The sequence below is a fragment of the Musa acuminata genome, chromosome BXJ1-2 (assembly GCF_036884655.1).
Source record: "Musa acuminata AAA Group cultivar baxijiao chromosome BXJ1-2, Cavendish_Baxijiao_AAA, whole genome shotgun sequence".
In the NCBI taxonomy this organism is placed as follows: domain Eukaryota; kingdom Viridiplantae; phylum Streptophyta; class Magnoliopsida; order Zingiberales; family Musaceae; genus Musa; species Musa acuminata.
Genome location: NC_088328.1, coordinates 20,177,677 through 20,194,827, shown reverse-complemented (window position 1 = coordinate 20,194,827; position 17,151 = coordinate 20,177,677). Strand labels below are relative to the sequence as shown.

The 17,151-nt window shown below is 36.9% G+C and overlaps 1 protein-coding gene across 8 annotated transcripts; it reads left to right on the top strand.

Moving 5' to 3' along the window:
• Positions 1-1,429: 1,429 nt before the first annotated feature.
• Positions 1,430-15,109, top strand: LOC103970782 (uncharacterized). 8 transcript variants are annotated; one of them, XM_009384705.3, is made up of 16 exons: positions 1,430-2,002; positions 2,079-2,129; positions 2,277-2,519; positions 3,325-3,423; positions 3,533-3,588; positions 4,068-4,179; positions 5,706-5,885; positions 6,043-6,300; positions 8,931-9,140; positions 9,227-9,430; positions 9,534-9,632; positions 9,794-10,075; positions 10,177-10,275; positions 10,359-10,885; positions 11,008-11,040; positions 14,837-15,109. In XM_009384705.3, coding segments are annotated over exons 1-16 (2,565 nt in total). In that variant the 5' UTR covers positions 1,430-1,891; the 3' UTR covers positions 14,838-15,109. The 8 variants fall into 8 exon arrangements, with proteins under 8 accessions (XP_009382980.2, XP_064946337.1, XP_009383005.2 ...); XM_065090265.1 differs by lacking the exon at positions 14,837-15,109 and adding an exon at positions 12,575-12,737; XM_009384730.3 differs by having other exon boundaries at positions 1,457-2,002; positions 2,277-2,459.
• Positions 15,110-17,151: the final 2,042 nt, after the last annotated feature.

The window sequence follows — 17,151 nt, the reverse complement described above, 5'->3', positions numbered from 1 at the left end:
ATAGTCGAATATGAACTTCTAAGACAATCCTTAACTAAGTTTTTAGCATAGACCATAGTAATCGAGTTCTTACGATATATCATAGCACTAACATGAATAAGTTTTCTTAAAATGTAATGATGTTATATGATCAATATTCTTGAACCAACTTAAACTTGACACATGGACACATAGAGTCTAGAGAACTTACAATATTTACTTGAGTTAGATAAAAAAATATTTTTTTAAAATATTTTAATTCTAGAAATATTTCCTTAGTGCTCAACAAATAAATTTTTTTTCTTCTAATTATGGGCCAAAACTTTATTTTTGAACTGGATTGGTTGTTGGACAAGAGGGATTCGTCTAAAGGTACATTCATCTCCTTAAAAAATTAATTTATAAAATATGATGATCTTTAAAAAGTAAATCAACTCGATTAACTCGAATGTAAATCAATAATCAATTCTGAAATTAACACTTATAAATACTTTTTAAATCAAACGTCTTATTCGTTCAAATGAGCAAAGCAATAATTAGAATTATGCATGTTAAATCCCAAAAAGCTTCAAATTTTTTGATAAGGTTGTAAAAGCACAACTTGCCTGTTGACCAAATCTGAAGGCTATATATATACGTTAATTCCCCTAGCATGCCACACTATCTCAAATGAGAATAATTTTTATGATTATGATTTATTTATTTGATTTTTTGAGATGCAAAATAAAACCATGAAATCATCGTGTTATTTACTAGTAAGACCCTACCACTAATGTAAATTAAACGTTATGGATGTGGCATATAACCCATAGTTGGCACTAACATCAACATCATTTCCTCATTAAGGATCCTATCATGGAATGAATATGACATCTAATCCTCAATCAACATTTTAACTCTGTGCAGCGTATTATTGTGCTTTGCATAGTAATTATGACCACATTTAGTCTTTTGCTTCTCATCAGCTCAATTAATTTCTTATGGCAGTGACTAAAAATTAGGATTGGTTTGAAGTTTAATTGTTATTAGGTTCGAATGCAAACTTGGGTTGGATTTTTAGGAATCTACGTAGATAAATACACGAGGCTATAACAATGTGTCACATTGAATCGGATTAAGTCATATATAGATCATCTGTATACATGAAGCCAAAAATATTTTGTGTGGGAAACGATAGTCCAATTCATGTCAAAGGTTGACTTCGTAGTGTTTGACAAAAGAGTTACTTATGATCCATTATTTCTGGGATTGGATTTCCCGACCCAACCCAAATCCAAATTCGGGAAACCCAACCCAATTTGACCCAATAATTGGATCGGGTACTGTGGGTTTGGACTTGATTCGACCAAAAGTCTATTACGGTACCATTGGAGTCTCGGTTCTCTACACGAAAGGATCGGATCCGTTGACCACCGTGTGGACTCATAGTACTGTTGACGGCGTCGTTACCAAACCCACCGACGGTCATCCGACCCGCACCATTCGCCTCCCATGATCTCATCGTAATCTTCCCCGTCTCCCCATTCCGACCCCTATAAATTGGCCGACGCTTTCCTCTCCTCTTCTCTTCCCACTCTTCCCCGCCCCAGCCTCCGTTAGCTTCCTCCGACCAAATCCTTAATCTCAGTCTAGTTTCTCCACTCGACCTCTATCTGGTTCGGGCTCCTCTCCAATCCACCTCCGGTTCATCCTGGAATCCTACTCGCCTTCGATATCTTCAAGAATTAGGGCTTGGCCAACCATCTCAAAACCCTAGGATCGCTCTTATCACCCGATCCTTGCTTGGAAGGCCGAGCGTCCTCTTTTTTGGTGCCAGAAGCCCTTATTTTTTTCTCGGCCTGGGCTCCTCGTCTGGAGGCGGGGCTGAGCTCGATCGCCCTGCCGGGGGGCTAGCACCGTCCTGTCAGAACCCATGAACGCCGCCGCCGTCCTCGGCGGAGCCGTTCCGGTGCCCTCTTTTCAGGCAGCCAGAAAGGAGTGGCGTGCCGTCACCGAGCACTCCTTCCGGAGCAGTGGAGTCGAGGTGAGGTCAAATGCGCTTCATTTCTTGATAAACGTATTGCGGTTTGTATATGCACTCAAATCTTTATGTTCGGCAGAAACAAGTGTGTGTTAAATCGGGCCAATCAGCCGAGAGAACAATATATGAGGTATATACTCCGGTATTCTGTTGTCTAGGAGGCAAAATATAGGTGTAAATCTATCTTTTGGGAAGGCGCTTTTGGGAATATTATGAAGAAGGTGCTTTTGGGGGCAAAAGATTAATCTTTTTCTCGGGTAACACTTGTTGTGTAAAGGTGCAGGAGGGTACAAGCCTGCTGGATGTGGATCCTTGTTCAGTTACTACTGAAGGTGTTGGTGAGTTGAATGATGATATATTGCAGCAGAAGCTGCAAGAAATCACGAGGCAGAGAGAAAGGCTTCAGCAAATGGAGATTGAGCTCCGAGCTAGGGCGATTGCCAGATCAGATATCCTGGAGGTGCAGAATAGTTTTGAAGGACAGCTAAAGGAGCAAATAGATTTCAATGCTAATCTAAAGGTTCCCACATGCTTGGTTTTGTCGGACAATATCAATAAAATATATGCGTGATCAATTTGGGTTCTTGGTGTTTCTTTCATGATTTGTTTGGCTTTGGGAATCATCTGTTATTTGTCTTATATATTGACCACAATTTAAATGCCATCTCGGTGTAAAATGCTCTATGTCTTACACGTAGCTAGCTTAAGTTATTGTCATTGCATAGGATGAATATGCATTTACTCCATTGACCACTTCTGTTCATTATTTCCTTTTAGTTTAATAATTATTTCTTCATGAGAATGTTAGCTTTAAAATGCTTCCAGAGTCCCATCGTACTTTTCTTTTCCCTTTTGTTGTTAATACCACCTTTAGTTCATTGTCTTTGTCGTATTTGTTTGCTGTTCTTGAATTCTTGAAAGGTTAAAGCTGCTATTAAGATGATATCAGTATATCTGATTGGTAGTCTACAAAAGCTTTCAGTTGTTATGGAACTTGATGCTTCATTTTACTTCATTCTAGTTGCATATCAGAGAAATATGCTTGTAATTTAATTGCCAAGTACAAGTGTTTTGGCCCATATATGTGCAAAATGGCATGAATTTTATCGACACAACTTGGTTAGTATTTTTAAAATCCAAGTAGTTATATATGATTGCCTCTGTATCTTATGCTAAGCATAAACAAATAATTTGTTCTGATTTGTGTTGAATGATCATTGTTGATTCTTATGTATCTTTCTTCTCGTAATAACTCCACCAAGATCCTAGAACTGATTTATGTGAACTGTTGTGCTTATTATCTGTTAGTTGTACTCCTTGAACAGGAGCAACTACATGAACGGGAGCAACACATACTTGAATTGGAGATGAAACTAGAAGAGAAGGATAGAGAGCTACATGCTATGAAAATTGACACTGAAGAAGTTTGTTTTGGCTCTCTCTCTCTCTCTCTCTCTCCTCTTTTTGATTTTCTCGAGTGGCAAGCTTGAGTTTTGTTTCAAGGATTTGTTTTATGCCTTTGCTTTTATTTAGGCATGGGCAAAAGAGGACCTTCTCAGAGAACAAAACAAGGAGCTAGTAGCTTTCAGGTATTTGAGTTTCCTCATAAAAATCAATAATTATTATGCCTCATTAAATGTGTTATATTCTGTGATTTTTTTACTCTGATCTTATAGTCAGAATCCTTTATCTATCTTCCATTCTGGCCCATGCTTGGGCTGTTCTGTATGTATAAATGTTCTGAGATGCTGTTTCTCTTGGTGATGAGTTGCTAACATACATCAAGTATGGTCAGTTAAACATTCAGCTACTATTCCCTTCAGTGCCATAATTAATTTTTTTGCTTTTATCATCATGCAATTATTTAGGTGGTCAGGTATGTCCCTTTATTCTAAGATCCTTTAGTTGCAGACTTGCAGTTCCTAGTTATTAGGAAACTACTTATTGCGGTTCTCATGCAGTGATTAATTGTTTATTGAATGAATAATCTTTTGCATATAGAATTAACCTTCTGCATCCTGGTTTGATAAAACCCCTACCAGAGTCTTGAACTTACTATCCTATGCAGAAGGGAGCGGGATAAATCGGAAGCAGAAAGAGCACAACTTCTGAACCAAATACGTGATCTCCAAGAGCATATTCAAGAGAAAGAGAATCAATTTTTTGCACTGCAAGAACAGGTTGATCACATGTTTTCTTTTTTCCCTACATTTTTTAAATGTACTATGATTCTGAGTCCATCCTCTATCACATGGAATTTAGACCTAACCTAATGAAGTAATATTTTGATTGCTAACGTTTCAATGACACCATTTAAGCATTAGTTTCAGTTTCTTGCATTGCAGGAGCAGGTTGATGTGACAATTCTTTTTCCTACTTTATATAAATTCATATTCTTGAGCTAAAATGTACCTTCTATTTCATAAATTGAAACCTAATGAAGTGATATTTGCGGTTTCAACATCTCAATGGGACCCTTCAAGCATTATTTACTTGGTATTTGGTACTACTCGTCCTTTTTGTGGTGGTTGTTGTAAGGATCTATTTTGTTAATTCGAATTGTTTATTCATGTATATGCTTATTGTACCATATACGCTACACTTGTTGAATTTTGATTAGGACTGACTGCTAGTATCGGTTAGCTTGAAGAAGTTAGGAAACATCTAAATTCAAATGTGTTTGTGCAAATGGCTTTCAGATGGTTTCCTTATACATTAGGTATCTATATCACATGTTGATGTGGAAGACAATTGGCTTTACTTGATCTAATTTGTAAAAATGGATCATCTGGAATGAAGTTTCTAAATCAGCTTTACTTGATGAGGATTGGTTTGCCCCTATGTTCCTGTGGCATGGACCTTAAGTTATCTTATAGGGGCAGATATAAACAGTGAAAGTGTGTATCACTTGTCAACTGTTTTGATTTTATGGAGCAGTATTATATGGACCCAGAGAAGAGAATATAATATGGACATGAATCCAACTGTCCGGTTTGGCAAACATACAAAATGGAGACATGGGGATACATACAAGGAAAATAATAAAAAATAATAATATGATGCATGTTGTTTTATGAGAACATGAGTATTAGATTTTATGTTATAAGTAGCTTTGGAAACATAAAAAGATTCACTTCTTGTATTGTTGTTGTTATTTAACATTAGACTAACATAACTTAGGAGTCAATTAGTGTCCAACCAATGAATATGTGGATACTTTTGTGACATCTTGTGGGGTTTGACACTATTATCCATGTAACACTTCTGTGGAGTTCATTGTCTCTGATTTAAGAGGCACTTGAAAATTGAAATGATACCTAAATGTGTTAGATGAATCTATATACTATAGTACTAGGAAAATGTGGAGGTTCTGATTTGCTATTAAGAGTTGTAATAACTCAAGAAATTGAGTGCCAATCAAGCGGATTGTCTGTGGTGATCTGACTACCATGGATTAAGCTTGTATAATTATCTTGAACCTTTTTATTATTTAAATTATTATCTAAACTGTGTGTGTCCTTAATTTTTAGTAATTGTGAGTTCATATTTGCTAGTAATTATGTATTACTTTTTAGTTATTCTGTGTTAACTTTATACATTTCTATAATGTTTATCTGTTAATTTGTCTCCTGAAATAGAACTTATCATTTAGTTTCATCAATTTATAACAATTTAGAAATTAACTATAACAAATTCTTCCATTCAGCATAGAGTCGTACAAGAAACTATCCTTTTCAAGGATGAACAGTTAAGGGAGGCGCAAGCTTGGATCGCACGTGTTCAAGAAATGGATGCTTTGCAGTCTTCTACTAACCAGTCGTTACAAGCTGAGCTACGAGAACGTACTGAGCAGTTTAACCAATATTGGATGGGTTCTCAACGGCAGGTTGGATTGCAATTGCTTTTTCTTTTGTGCTACAGCAATCTACATATCATTTGTTTGTTCGTCACAATATTTTTTAAATTGGTTATTATGTTTTGCTATGATAATATTTTAATTTGGCCTCATTCCCTTTCTGTTATTGTTTGACTTCTTTTTCTAGTTTGTCGAAATGGAGCACTATCATATGCAAGCTATCCAGCAGCTTCAGCTAGAGTTGGCTGAGGCAAGGGGAAATAATAGAATGTTTATAGATGGTTTGCAAGTTACTCATGAGAACTCAGTGGATTCATCTTCATATGATGGAAACCAGATCAATGTGAAAGATGATGGAAAATCAGATACTCACTTGGGATTCACATCTAATGGAAGTGTAGATAGGACCATGCCTCATGTTTCGGCTTCCAATTCTTCTACTAAGGTAGGATGAAACATTAAAGCTCTTTAACTTATCCATTCATACCAGAGCTTAATCATCAACAATCTCACCTCCTGATATGCAACCTTGCAATTAACCTGTTGTTTCTTTTATTTGATGGCAATCAATGAATAAAATTTCTTTACTGTGTTGATTATTCAAAGTAGTAGTTTGATATTTATATGTGAAAAATGATACTTAACATTATTGTCATTGTCTGTGATAGCATTCCAGATATATAGTGGCCTTCTTTTTGTAGATAGTATGCCTTTCCGAGGAAATTGTAGAACTAGTTTTGCATGTAGATGCAGTGATAAGTCACAAGGTCCCATCAATTAATGTGTCATGGACATCACCTCCTCCCTTGAGTGATCTTGCGAGCAACATCTAGTTGAAAAGAGTCATTGATTCTCTTCATACTGTTTCTATTGAAGTTCTCTTTAGTCTTGTTCTACATCTTCTCATGTCACTACTCCAGCTTCGCTCAGCTCATTTATTTCTTGTATATAGATGCATTAGTGTAATCATTTTTGGAAATTTCTTTTGTGGGTTTATGATACATGCTACATTCTAGTATCATCTTATAGGAATATGTGGAAAAGGTTAATGTTGCACTATTTGGAAGTTCTAAATCTTGATGTCTTAGTAAATTCAAGTCTATAAAATTGATTAATTAGCATCTGTTTATCAACTTACAGTTTAGATAACCATATATATGGCATATTTATAGATATGTGCTATTAGGAGAAATGCTCATGCAATTTGGCTGGTGTGTCTTGTAAACTTTGTGCTATTTAGTGTGTGCTTCCTAAATTATTCCTTGATTTACATGGTACAGAGTTCAAGCCAGTATATATTTGTGTCACTAACTGAAGTTGGTAGATTCAGTAACTTGCTGTATCTTTGAATCTTTTTCTTTTTTCTTTTTTCCTTTTTGTATCCAAAACACCATTCTATGATCATGTGTGGCATGTACTCATCATGTATGGCATGTTATAAAATTTAATACAATGATTAAGGTGCTCTGTGCCTATTTGCCTTTAAGGTTGTGTACATAACTGGTTTGCAGTAAAACCAATGAAAAGATGCTACTGTACTACCACATAAGGTGGTTCTTTTCATTTCGAAAATATTATACTAAGTATTAACCTTGATTAGAAGTGTAACACCCTGATTGTTATGACTCAAATGCACAATGCTAGGGTTTGATTAGACTATATTGGGTCTTGACGAGGATGTCAAGCCCTTAAGTGGGAGAGATTATAACACTCCGATTGGGCAAGAATCGCAAGACTAAAATTGGCTTATAAAGGTTTGATATATATATTACTATCCAATTGAACTTAAACATTTTGGCCAATGGTTTGGGCTCAACGAAGTTGACAGGCCAATAAGCTCATCAGGACCGGGTCGTTACTAATGGTATCAGAGCCGACCTAATATTAGGGTATAGTGGCCACTCGTGGATGGAGTCAGAGGATTCGTCACGGCGTGTAGCCACCACTGGGCTATGACGAGGACGTCAAGCCCTTAAATGAGGAGATTATAACACCTCGACTATTATAACTCACATGCACAATACTAGGTTTGATCTGGGCTATGATAAGGATGCCAAGCCCTGAAGTAGGGGAGATTGTAGCACCCCGATTGGGCAAGACTAAGATTGACTCATAAGGGTCTGATGGGTGTACTACTGTCAACTTTAGCTTAAATATTTTTGTTAGTGGTTTGGGATCAATGAAATTGATAGATCAGTTAGCCCATCAGACTCGGGTTGTGACTAGAAGTCTTAAAATAAATTATAAAAATAATAAAAATGAGCAAGAGTCATTAATTGAGTATTACTTTTGGCATATGTAACCATATTACCATTTATCTCTTGATACTATGATCTGGGTTCTGTTTTCTGGTTCTTGGTATTGCAGCATCTCAGAGTGTGGTGGCACATGATCTGGATAACAAAAATTGGGAATTCAATCATAGATGCTATCCATTTTTTGTAGATACAAACCAACTAAATATGAACAAGATATAAATCAGTAGCTTCTAGCTTCTACTTTGTAATCCACTTGAGAGCCACCCTCCGTCCTGCACACAAGAAAAGGAAAAAAATGAGAGGGAAAAGCTATGTGAGAAAAGGGAAACAAACTAAAAAATTAGGAATAAGATTCCTGATCTTTGAAAATTTCATAACAATTGAGTGTATGCATTACACACTCAATTCAAAACTATTTTGCATCTTTTTTTTTTATCAATAGCAATGGATTACTGTGTTTCCTGTGGTCACATGTTGTCTTGGGTTGTGGGAACACTTGTTTGGCCTGTGCCAATGGACCAGAAGTTGTCTAACAGTCCTGATAACTCCTCGTCACTGCACTCATGGATCTGTTGTTCACAGTAATTATACGGCTTCAAACACCGGTATCCTCAAATTCTATGCCAAATAAATGTAAGCTAGATCAATGTAAATGCTATTCAACTAAAAATTAGTATATACATTGTAAGGCTGCATTATTTATTCTGGTTTATTTTAGTGCACAAAGAAAATTAAAATTTAAATATTTGCCTGATATCATTTATAATTAAAGAGTATTCTCCTTTTGATGTTAAGTTTCTTTTTCTTTTTTTTTCAGACTGATCCTCTCCCCAGTGTTTCAGTTGTGCCATCTTCCATAATTAGTATGAATGCCTTAATTCCTCCTGGCCAAATGTCTGCAATGCATAGTTATGTAATGGATCCACAGTCTGTAGCATCCACCAATTCTCCTATTCCTAAGTCTCACATGGGTCATTTTCAATCAATGCCTATGGTTCCACCTCACCAACTTTGGCAAAATCATCAGGTGCTGGTAGCACAGAATTTCAAAGCCTTGTGTTTGTTTTTACAATGCCACTTTCAGCATTAATTTGTATTTCTTTTCTCTTTTAGACTGCATCAGACATCTCACAGATACCTAATCAGAGCAAGTTCGTGACATCCCAAACAGAGCAAGATATTTTAAGACCAGATACCCATTCTAGCTCCAATCTGCTTGGTGAAATACAGATGGTCCATCCTGACCAACTTAACAGCCACACAGACCAGCAACAGATGTCTGGCCCTCCAGGCAATGATTCAAGTGAAAAACCTCAGGTTGCTAATAAGAGACTGCTTTTATCTGGATCATGGATTGCTACTCTGATGTCTCTTAGGTAACACTTATTGCTTATGCTAACTTTTCATTGATGGTTAACAGAACACATTTACACAACAACCACAAGGGACCGTAGATGCACCTTCTCACTTGGATTCAGCAAGAGAATTCTACCCACCAGAAAAGAAGAATGAACCTGGGGTATGACCCCTTTTATGCCATTCATAAATGTTAAAAATTAAAGAATGAAAGCTGCCAGTTTAGATCTCAATGAACACCAATATGCTGGTTGAAAAGGCTAATAGATCAGTCTACAGGCATGTAGAGGTTCTTGTAGTATTGTTGATTCTTTGTTTATGCAGGTTGAGGCCAGTATAACTGCAGATAACCAATCACAAGATCAGGTGCTCGAATCTGAACAACGTCTAACTTCTGGTATCATGTTATCAGCCAGTCAAAGTAGCTCCTCTATCAGTTTAAATGGTACTGAAGAATCTTCTGTATCGGCTGCACCTGATTCAAGTATTTTGATGCCTGGTAAACCTCTAGTGGAACCCAATCTTTTAGATGAAAGATCACTTTTGGCTTGCATTGTCCGTGCTGTTCCTGCCGGATCAGATGGTAGAATCAGAATCAGTACAACAGTGAGTATAACTATTTAGCATCAAAACAGTATAGCAAATTTACTGATTGTTATAATATCTTTCATAATTCGTATTAAGTTTGTATGTTATGTATGTTTTAGCTACCAAATAGGCTTGGGAAAATGCTTGCACCCCTTCACTGGCACCATTACAAGAAGTACCATGGAAGGCTTGATGATTTTATTTCACATTATCCTGAAGTAGGTTTTAGCCGTCAACATTTGAGCTATCTAATGTTAACTTGAGCTGTTATGTTAGTAAAATTCTAAGTTTGTGGTTCCAGTTATTTGTTATTGAAGGGGACTTTATTCACCTTCGCGAGGGAGCACAACAAATTATATCTGCAACTGCTGCTGTTGCCAAAGTTGCTGCTGCTTCTGCATCTTCTGCTCCTTACACATCATTATTGCATTCAGTTGCTGTCACTCCTGTTGCTCAAATCAGTCGCCAGAAAATGGCACAATCAATTGAATCAAAGGTTGCAAACACCATGCCTTCTGCAGTTGGTGCTGCTGTTACTGATATTGGAGATTCAAGTAACAACTGCTCCCAGATTTTGACAACACAGAACCAACAACCAAATGGTATCAGAGTTAACATTATTCAGGGGCTATCAGATGTCACAATTTCAAGTAAATTAAAGAATGTCCAAGAAGCTAATGGTTTCCCATCTGAATTCCAAACTGGCCATTCCTCTTTCAACTTTAGTGTTGGAAGTACAGCAAACCTTGATAAAACGGGTTTGTCCTCTTCGCAATGCCAAGGACCAAGTAATGGAAGACATAGTTTTGGAGGGAAGCAGCAAGGGAGGTATTATTTGAATTGTTTGATTATATATGTATATATGTATATATGCAAGACTATAGATCATGCAATTTTCTGATTTTCAATCTAGATAAGTTTAATTAGCATGGCTACTTGTACTTTGCCAGGTCAACTGGAGCTGGCTTGATTTCAAGGAGATAGTAAGTCCATACTTAAATCTTTTGGTTCATAAGTTAGTATCTATAGTTGGAATTATTTATATTCTTTGAAGTTGTGTATGATATATAAATTCAATTTAGTGACATTGTTTAGTTTAGATAGACAAACAAAGCAACTAACAGTAGTGATTTAAAAAGGCGCTTGGGCGAGACGAGGCCCGAGCGCCTCATTTAAGGGTCAGATGGCGTGCTTCAATGAGGCACCACTTGGGTGCTCGCCCGAGCCCAGGCGCCGGGCGCTTTGGGCGAGTGCCCGGTTGATATAAGGTGATTGAATCGCCTAAATTTGCATTAGTTGGTTCGATTGAACCAACTGTTATATCAGCACGCGACCCCAATTCCCAACCCTACACACGCTTCTCTCTGTTTCCGTCGCCAATGATTTCTCCCTTTGTGTTTGCTGCCGACGATTTCCCCCTCTACCTCCGCCGTCGACGGTTTGTCCCATTGCCTCAGAGTCTTCCTCTATCGTCGACCGAGTCTCCTCAACTTCTGCTGCTATCTGCTGTCTGTCGCTGCTGTCCGCTGCCGCTGTCGTTGTTCACTGCTTACTACTGTCTGTTACCTCCTGTTGTCCGCGACTTCGGAACTTCCGCTGCTGTCTGCTACTTGCGACTCAGCTTCTCACCGCGACTTCTTCGGTCTCTACTATTCCCTACTGTTAACAGTAAATATACTATTAATAGTAGATTATTAATTATTATTTAAATAATATTTATTTATTAGATTAATAATATACTATTTAGATTTTAACACTGCTAATCTTTGTTTTTAATTTAATATTATATTTTTATTTAAATAATTATATTTATTAATTATATTATATATTTTTTTATATTTTAATATTTTAGAATGTCTTGCTTCGCTTGAGTGAGCGCCTAGTGCCTCGGACGTTTTTGGGACCTTGGTGCTTAGCGCTTTTTAAATCATTGACTAACGATATATGGATTAATTGTTCTCTTCCCAAATTATAAATTATCATAATGATCCATTTCACTTCCTTTCCCATTAGCAGCGAGCCATATTGGTGCAAAAACACAGTTATTGTCTCAATGCAATTTCAACAAGGACAAGATTAGACAAGAAAGAAACTCCCTAGGGTCATACATCAGGCCCAGAATGTCCCTTGGGATTGCTGTTGACCCACCAAGTGTGTGCCTACCCCTGATCATGATGTGATGGTCAGGTGCCAATATAGTCCCCTGGTTGCATTTCTGGGGCATGGCACCATCATTACCTGGACATGGATATGGGAATAAGATTCAGATACATATCTGAGTATCCAACTTGGCACAAGGACACAGAGATGCATTTATTAATAATATAAAATAGTATATAGAATTGAGATATAACATAAAGTTTCAAAGATCAAAATCCATCTGTTTGTGCATATTTCTTAATTTGGCAAACATGTTTTGTCATATTCTCTCTTATTTCTATTTATTTGAGTTTTGACTACTTTTCCTTCCACATGGACTCACTAACCTGTGAGGCCATTGCTGTGTTCCATCACAAGTCGGGTAGGTCAGCCAGGCAACCTTTGAACATTAGGAAGTGGTTTTCTTTCAATTAAGTAGGTTGCAAGATCTACAGTCTTCGAGGATTGGATGCAGGATGCAAGGGCACAATACAGATTCCTCTCTCTTTTCACACTCATTTTGCTATGCTCTGTGCCTGGAGATCACAATGCTGTGCAGCTGAGCAGCACAGAGAAGTACTCTGGTTCCTCTGCTCTGGTATCTCTTCTTCTTCCTCTTCTTCCCTTCTTCGTTTTTGTGGTTGCACCAGCTGTGGATGCATCTGGTACATATTTAGCCATTCTCAATAATTGTCAACATGTGAAGAAGGATCAACCGGAACACACATATCTAGGTAATTCTTTATGATATGAGCATGAAACTATGTATACCTTGATGGCATACTTTAGAATTGCATGACATGGATGAGGTGGGTGGCATGATTTATTTTCAAGTCATCCAATTATGCTCATGCTACCAAGGATTAACATTTAGATGGCTAGTTCTGGAAAGAGTACCTGAATAGTTGAGGGTTGTGTTCATTTACATGGCAACATTTAGCCAAAGAATCCAGATGACATCCAAACTATAATAAATGATATAAGGTTTAATCTATATCAAATATTTCTTTCTTTTGTCAGAAAAGGACACAATACTATCAAAACAGTGATTTCATACGCCAGTTAGCCCATCTCTCTGTTTAACATATTAATATGCTAGACATCAACATGTGCCATCATGGTCCAGAATTGAAGATAAATTGATCTGCAACAGGAATTGGTACCACTGCTGTGAGAAACTAATCTGCATTACTGTCTCTTGATACCTGGACCAAATTTTTGTTTATGCACATTATACTCAAGTCGCTAACTGGCATTTAAACATATATAATGTAAGATATATTTGATGCTTGTTTTCAGGCATTTAAGTTTGCATAATTTGGACTTGTCAAATAAATGTCTTGTACATTATGTATGTCCAAATGTGCATCCTGTGAAATGTTCACGATAGAAGTAAGACATTTTCCTACTATATGAAGATACTACTGACCTATTTTAGTTTTTTTTTCTTATATTTTCGTACACTTTGATAACTTGGAATTTAATGCTTATGTTTTATTTTGGTTTCTTTCAGTTCCAAGCTTTCTCTTTCCATAGAACTATATCTATGTTTCTACCAGGCTTAGTTAAAGATAGTACTCAATAGAAAAATGGGAAGAAAGGTTAGAAGAATTTAATAGTTTTTTATGGAATTGAGGGGTTCATTTTGCTAACATATATTCTATCTGAGAAATTATAGAAAATTATATTGTTAAATGTTAGGGCTTACAGATGCATATGGCTTAACAGTAGATACATAAACACCGGTATTTGCATAGCATAAATTTGATTCAAGTAGATAATACATACCATTCTACTATGCTGAGAACATACTGATCTTGTGTATTAATGTATGGTTTAACAGAACCCTTAGATGAAATAGGTTGAGGAATAGCATGATGTAATGTAATTTCTCAAGGTATATGTGATTGATTAAGACAGATTTATTTTGATTCATGTTAAAGGTAGGAAATTTATTACATTCACCTTAGATATCATATTCCCATATTAAATTAACTTGCCATAAGAATTATTAGGATACATTCTATTGCTGGGACCATGACTTTCTCACTTGCCATAGCAGATCATTTGCATCTTGGTCAATAATATGTTTGTGTCCTATATCAAAATCTCACATATTCATTTAAACTAAACATCAATGAATTGAATTAAAATCTTTGCTCCAAAACTGCTCAACGAAACCTTGCAATAGCAAAATATGCACATCATCAAATTCAAAACTTCTAGGTGTACCAAATCTCAGTAGCGACACTAGTCAAATATAGTTTGATGAAATATATAACCAAATGCTCCTAACTCAACCGGTAAGGTACATAGTAGATAAAGTGAAACAAACACCACCATTTGAAACATATTGTTAATAAACTCTAATAAGGGCTTTTGACAAGTTTAGACCCTGAAACATATTGTATTCAACATGATTTCTTTAAAAGTCTTTTTGCACTTTTTCTCAAACAGGATATCTTTGAAATTTATTTGCATATTTTCTATCTAATATGGCAGGCAATTGGTCCAAGATAATATCACCTAATTGAAGTACAAACTTGTCATCTTTTCCAACATGTTTGGTCCAAGATAATATCACCTAATTGAAGTACAACTCATGACTAATACCAACATGTTTGGTTTATTTAATGGCAGGTGTTACCAGTTGAAACTTGCAACCCAATTACTTGGATGGAAATTGCAGCCAAACAAAGTTTGGAATTTATTTCAGGATAAAGCTCTCTGATCATCTTTTCCCAGGTTTTTATGTTGAACTATAACCAGGGGCTTTTCCTTTGTGTGAATTTTTTCTTCTCTGCCAACTTGTACTTGAGTTCATGTTTCAAATTGAAAGTGAAAAAAAAAGAACAAGAATTCTTTGCAACTGTGCAAATTTTAATGCATCTACTTGACTTGATTTGATGATTAGTTTGATAGTCTTTGTTCCTGGTTCAAATACCCAGATGCCAGATAGATAATTACATTGCTTCCACATGATGATTTTGTGGCGATGCATGTTGGAGAAAGAGGAAGAACGTTGCTATGCAGATTACAATTTCCTTTGAGACGGGCTCAGATATTTGGATGGTAAATTGGGGTTGGGAAACTATCAGAGGTGCATCAGCTTTGAATGCTTTGGGATACTCGTCTCGACTTGTTCAAGTCAAAATAAGTTGACTTTTCAAGTACGAGGGGACAAGTTTTTATCAGACACGTCATGTCTACAACTTCGGCCATATAGAGAGATGATGATGAGATGAGCACTAGCCATGGTTGCTCAAACGGGCCTTTCGTGAATCCCTTGTTGCCATTTATATTCGATGTCACAGGTATTTGTTTATGTTCGAGTATATTCTCATTGATCTGGTGTCAGGAATGAAGCCAAATATAGCCTTTGGATTCTGTAAATGAAGGTAAACTTGATCAGCCTGAGCAAAAGACATCTGGTGTCTCCTAAGAACACTATTGCTTATATTTGTTATACGTGGAATCTTAGAAGCCCAAAGGATCGCATGAGATTTGTCATATTTTGGTTAGATGGGAAAACCTCAAGGCATTATATTTTTCAGTTGTGATTTTGCAGGTAGAATGTTCTTGTAAGGGAAACCAAGCGAAAACTAATGAATTCATTACCGTACAGGAAGTTTGGAATAGGCATCGAAGGAGGGAGCTTACCAGGTGGAAGGTCAATATAGTGGAGGCTCGTAACTATAAGAATCCCCTTTCTGAGTAGATTATTGTCAGATCATCTCTAAGATAAATTTTATCAGATCATCATAGCAAATCGTAGGATCAAAAGTCGTTCTTGGAAAACAACAAAAAAAAAAAAGAAAAGAAAATTCCCACCAACAAGGTTGCAAACCAGGTCAGGAAATCTAGCACTACATATTTGTGAAAAAGAAGGAAAACTTCTCTTATCGTGTTTTGATTTAATGGTTTATTTTCTATTTGGATAAAAAAAATATTGAGCTTAGATCAAAAATAATAATGATCCAAATTCTTGGAACACTTGTCTGTATTCCCCCTCCCCCCATCTTTACCCGACCAAAACGCAAACACCTGGCCGTCGCTGTTGGGGCGGCTATAAAAGCCGGGAAGGCAAGGGGATCGAAGAAAGGCATCATAGGAGGGGGGAGAGAGAGATGGGGTTCCTCTTCCGGGTGAGGTTGGCTTCCTTCTTTGCCGGAGCCGCCACAGCGTCCATTGCCGGCTTCTATCTCCTCTACAGGGACTACATGCTCTCCCATGACGCCATCGCCCAACAGGTTGTCCTCTCCCTTTGTCCTCGCCTCTAGTTTATTTCTTTTAGCTTGCAATCATATATTCGCTTTCGATGATTGTACGTGGCGAGTAGATGGATTTCTTGAAGAAAAATCCCGTCTTTCTGCATTTCTACTAATTATCTGTGAATCCTGCACCTTTTCTTCGACCCCGTTACTCGTTGATCGACAAATCGCAAAGGAAGGTTGGCCTGAGAAAAGGATCGATTTCGAAAGAAATGAGAAGTTGAATGTGAGGGGGGAACCGATCGGGTGCCTTCTAGGGTGATTCCTTTTGTTGCACCGTACGTTAGGTTATATAGTTTTCTGTAAGGTAATAGCTGAAAGGGTTAACCTAGATGTTTGAGATGTCAAACATTGCTTGTAGGACTGTTAGAATCACATTGGCAAAGATGTCGCATCCACATTTATGTTATTCATGTTATGATTAATAGGAGAAAAGGATTGGGAAATCAGTTCTAGAACATGTAAAAACTGGGTGCTGATTGATGAACCTTGTTCACATTTTAATTCAGAGAGAATTCTTTTTTCTTGATGGGGCGGTGGGCGGGGGAGTGTGTTATGTCTTTTTGACATGACTTGCATAATGGAATTTGTTTCCTAGGATCTTTTTGCCCTATGTTAAAACTTTACTATAATAATCTTCTATAATTTGAACATTTCTATTTTGATGCAAGATCTTTTTGGTTG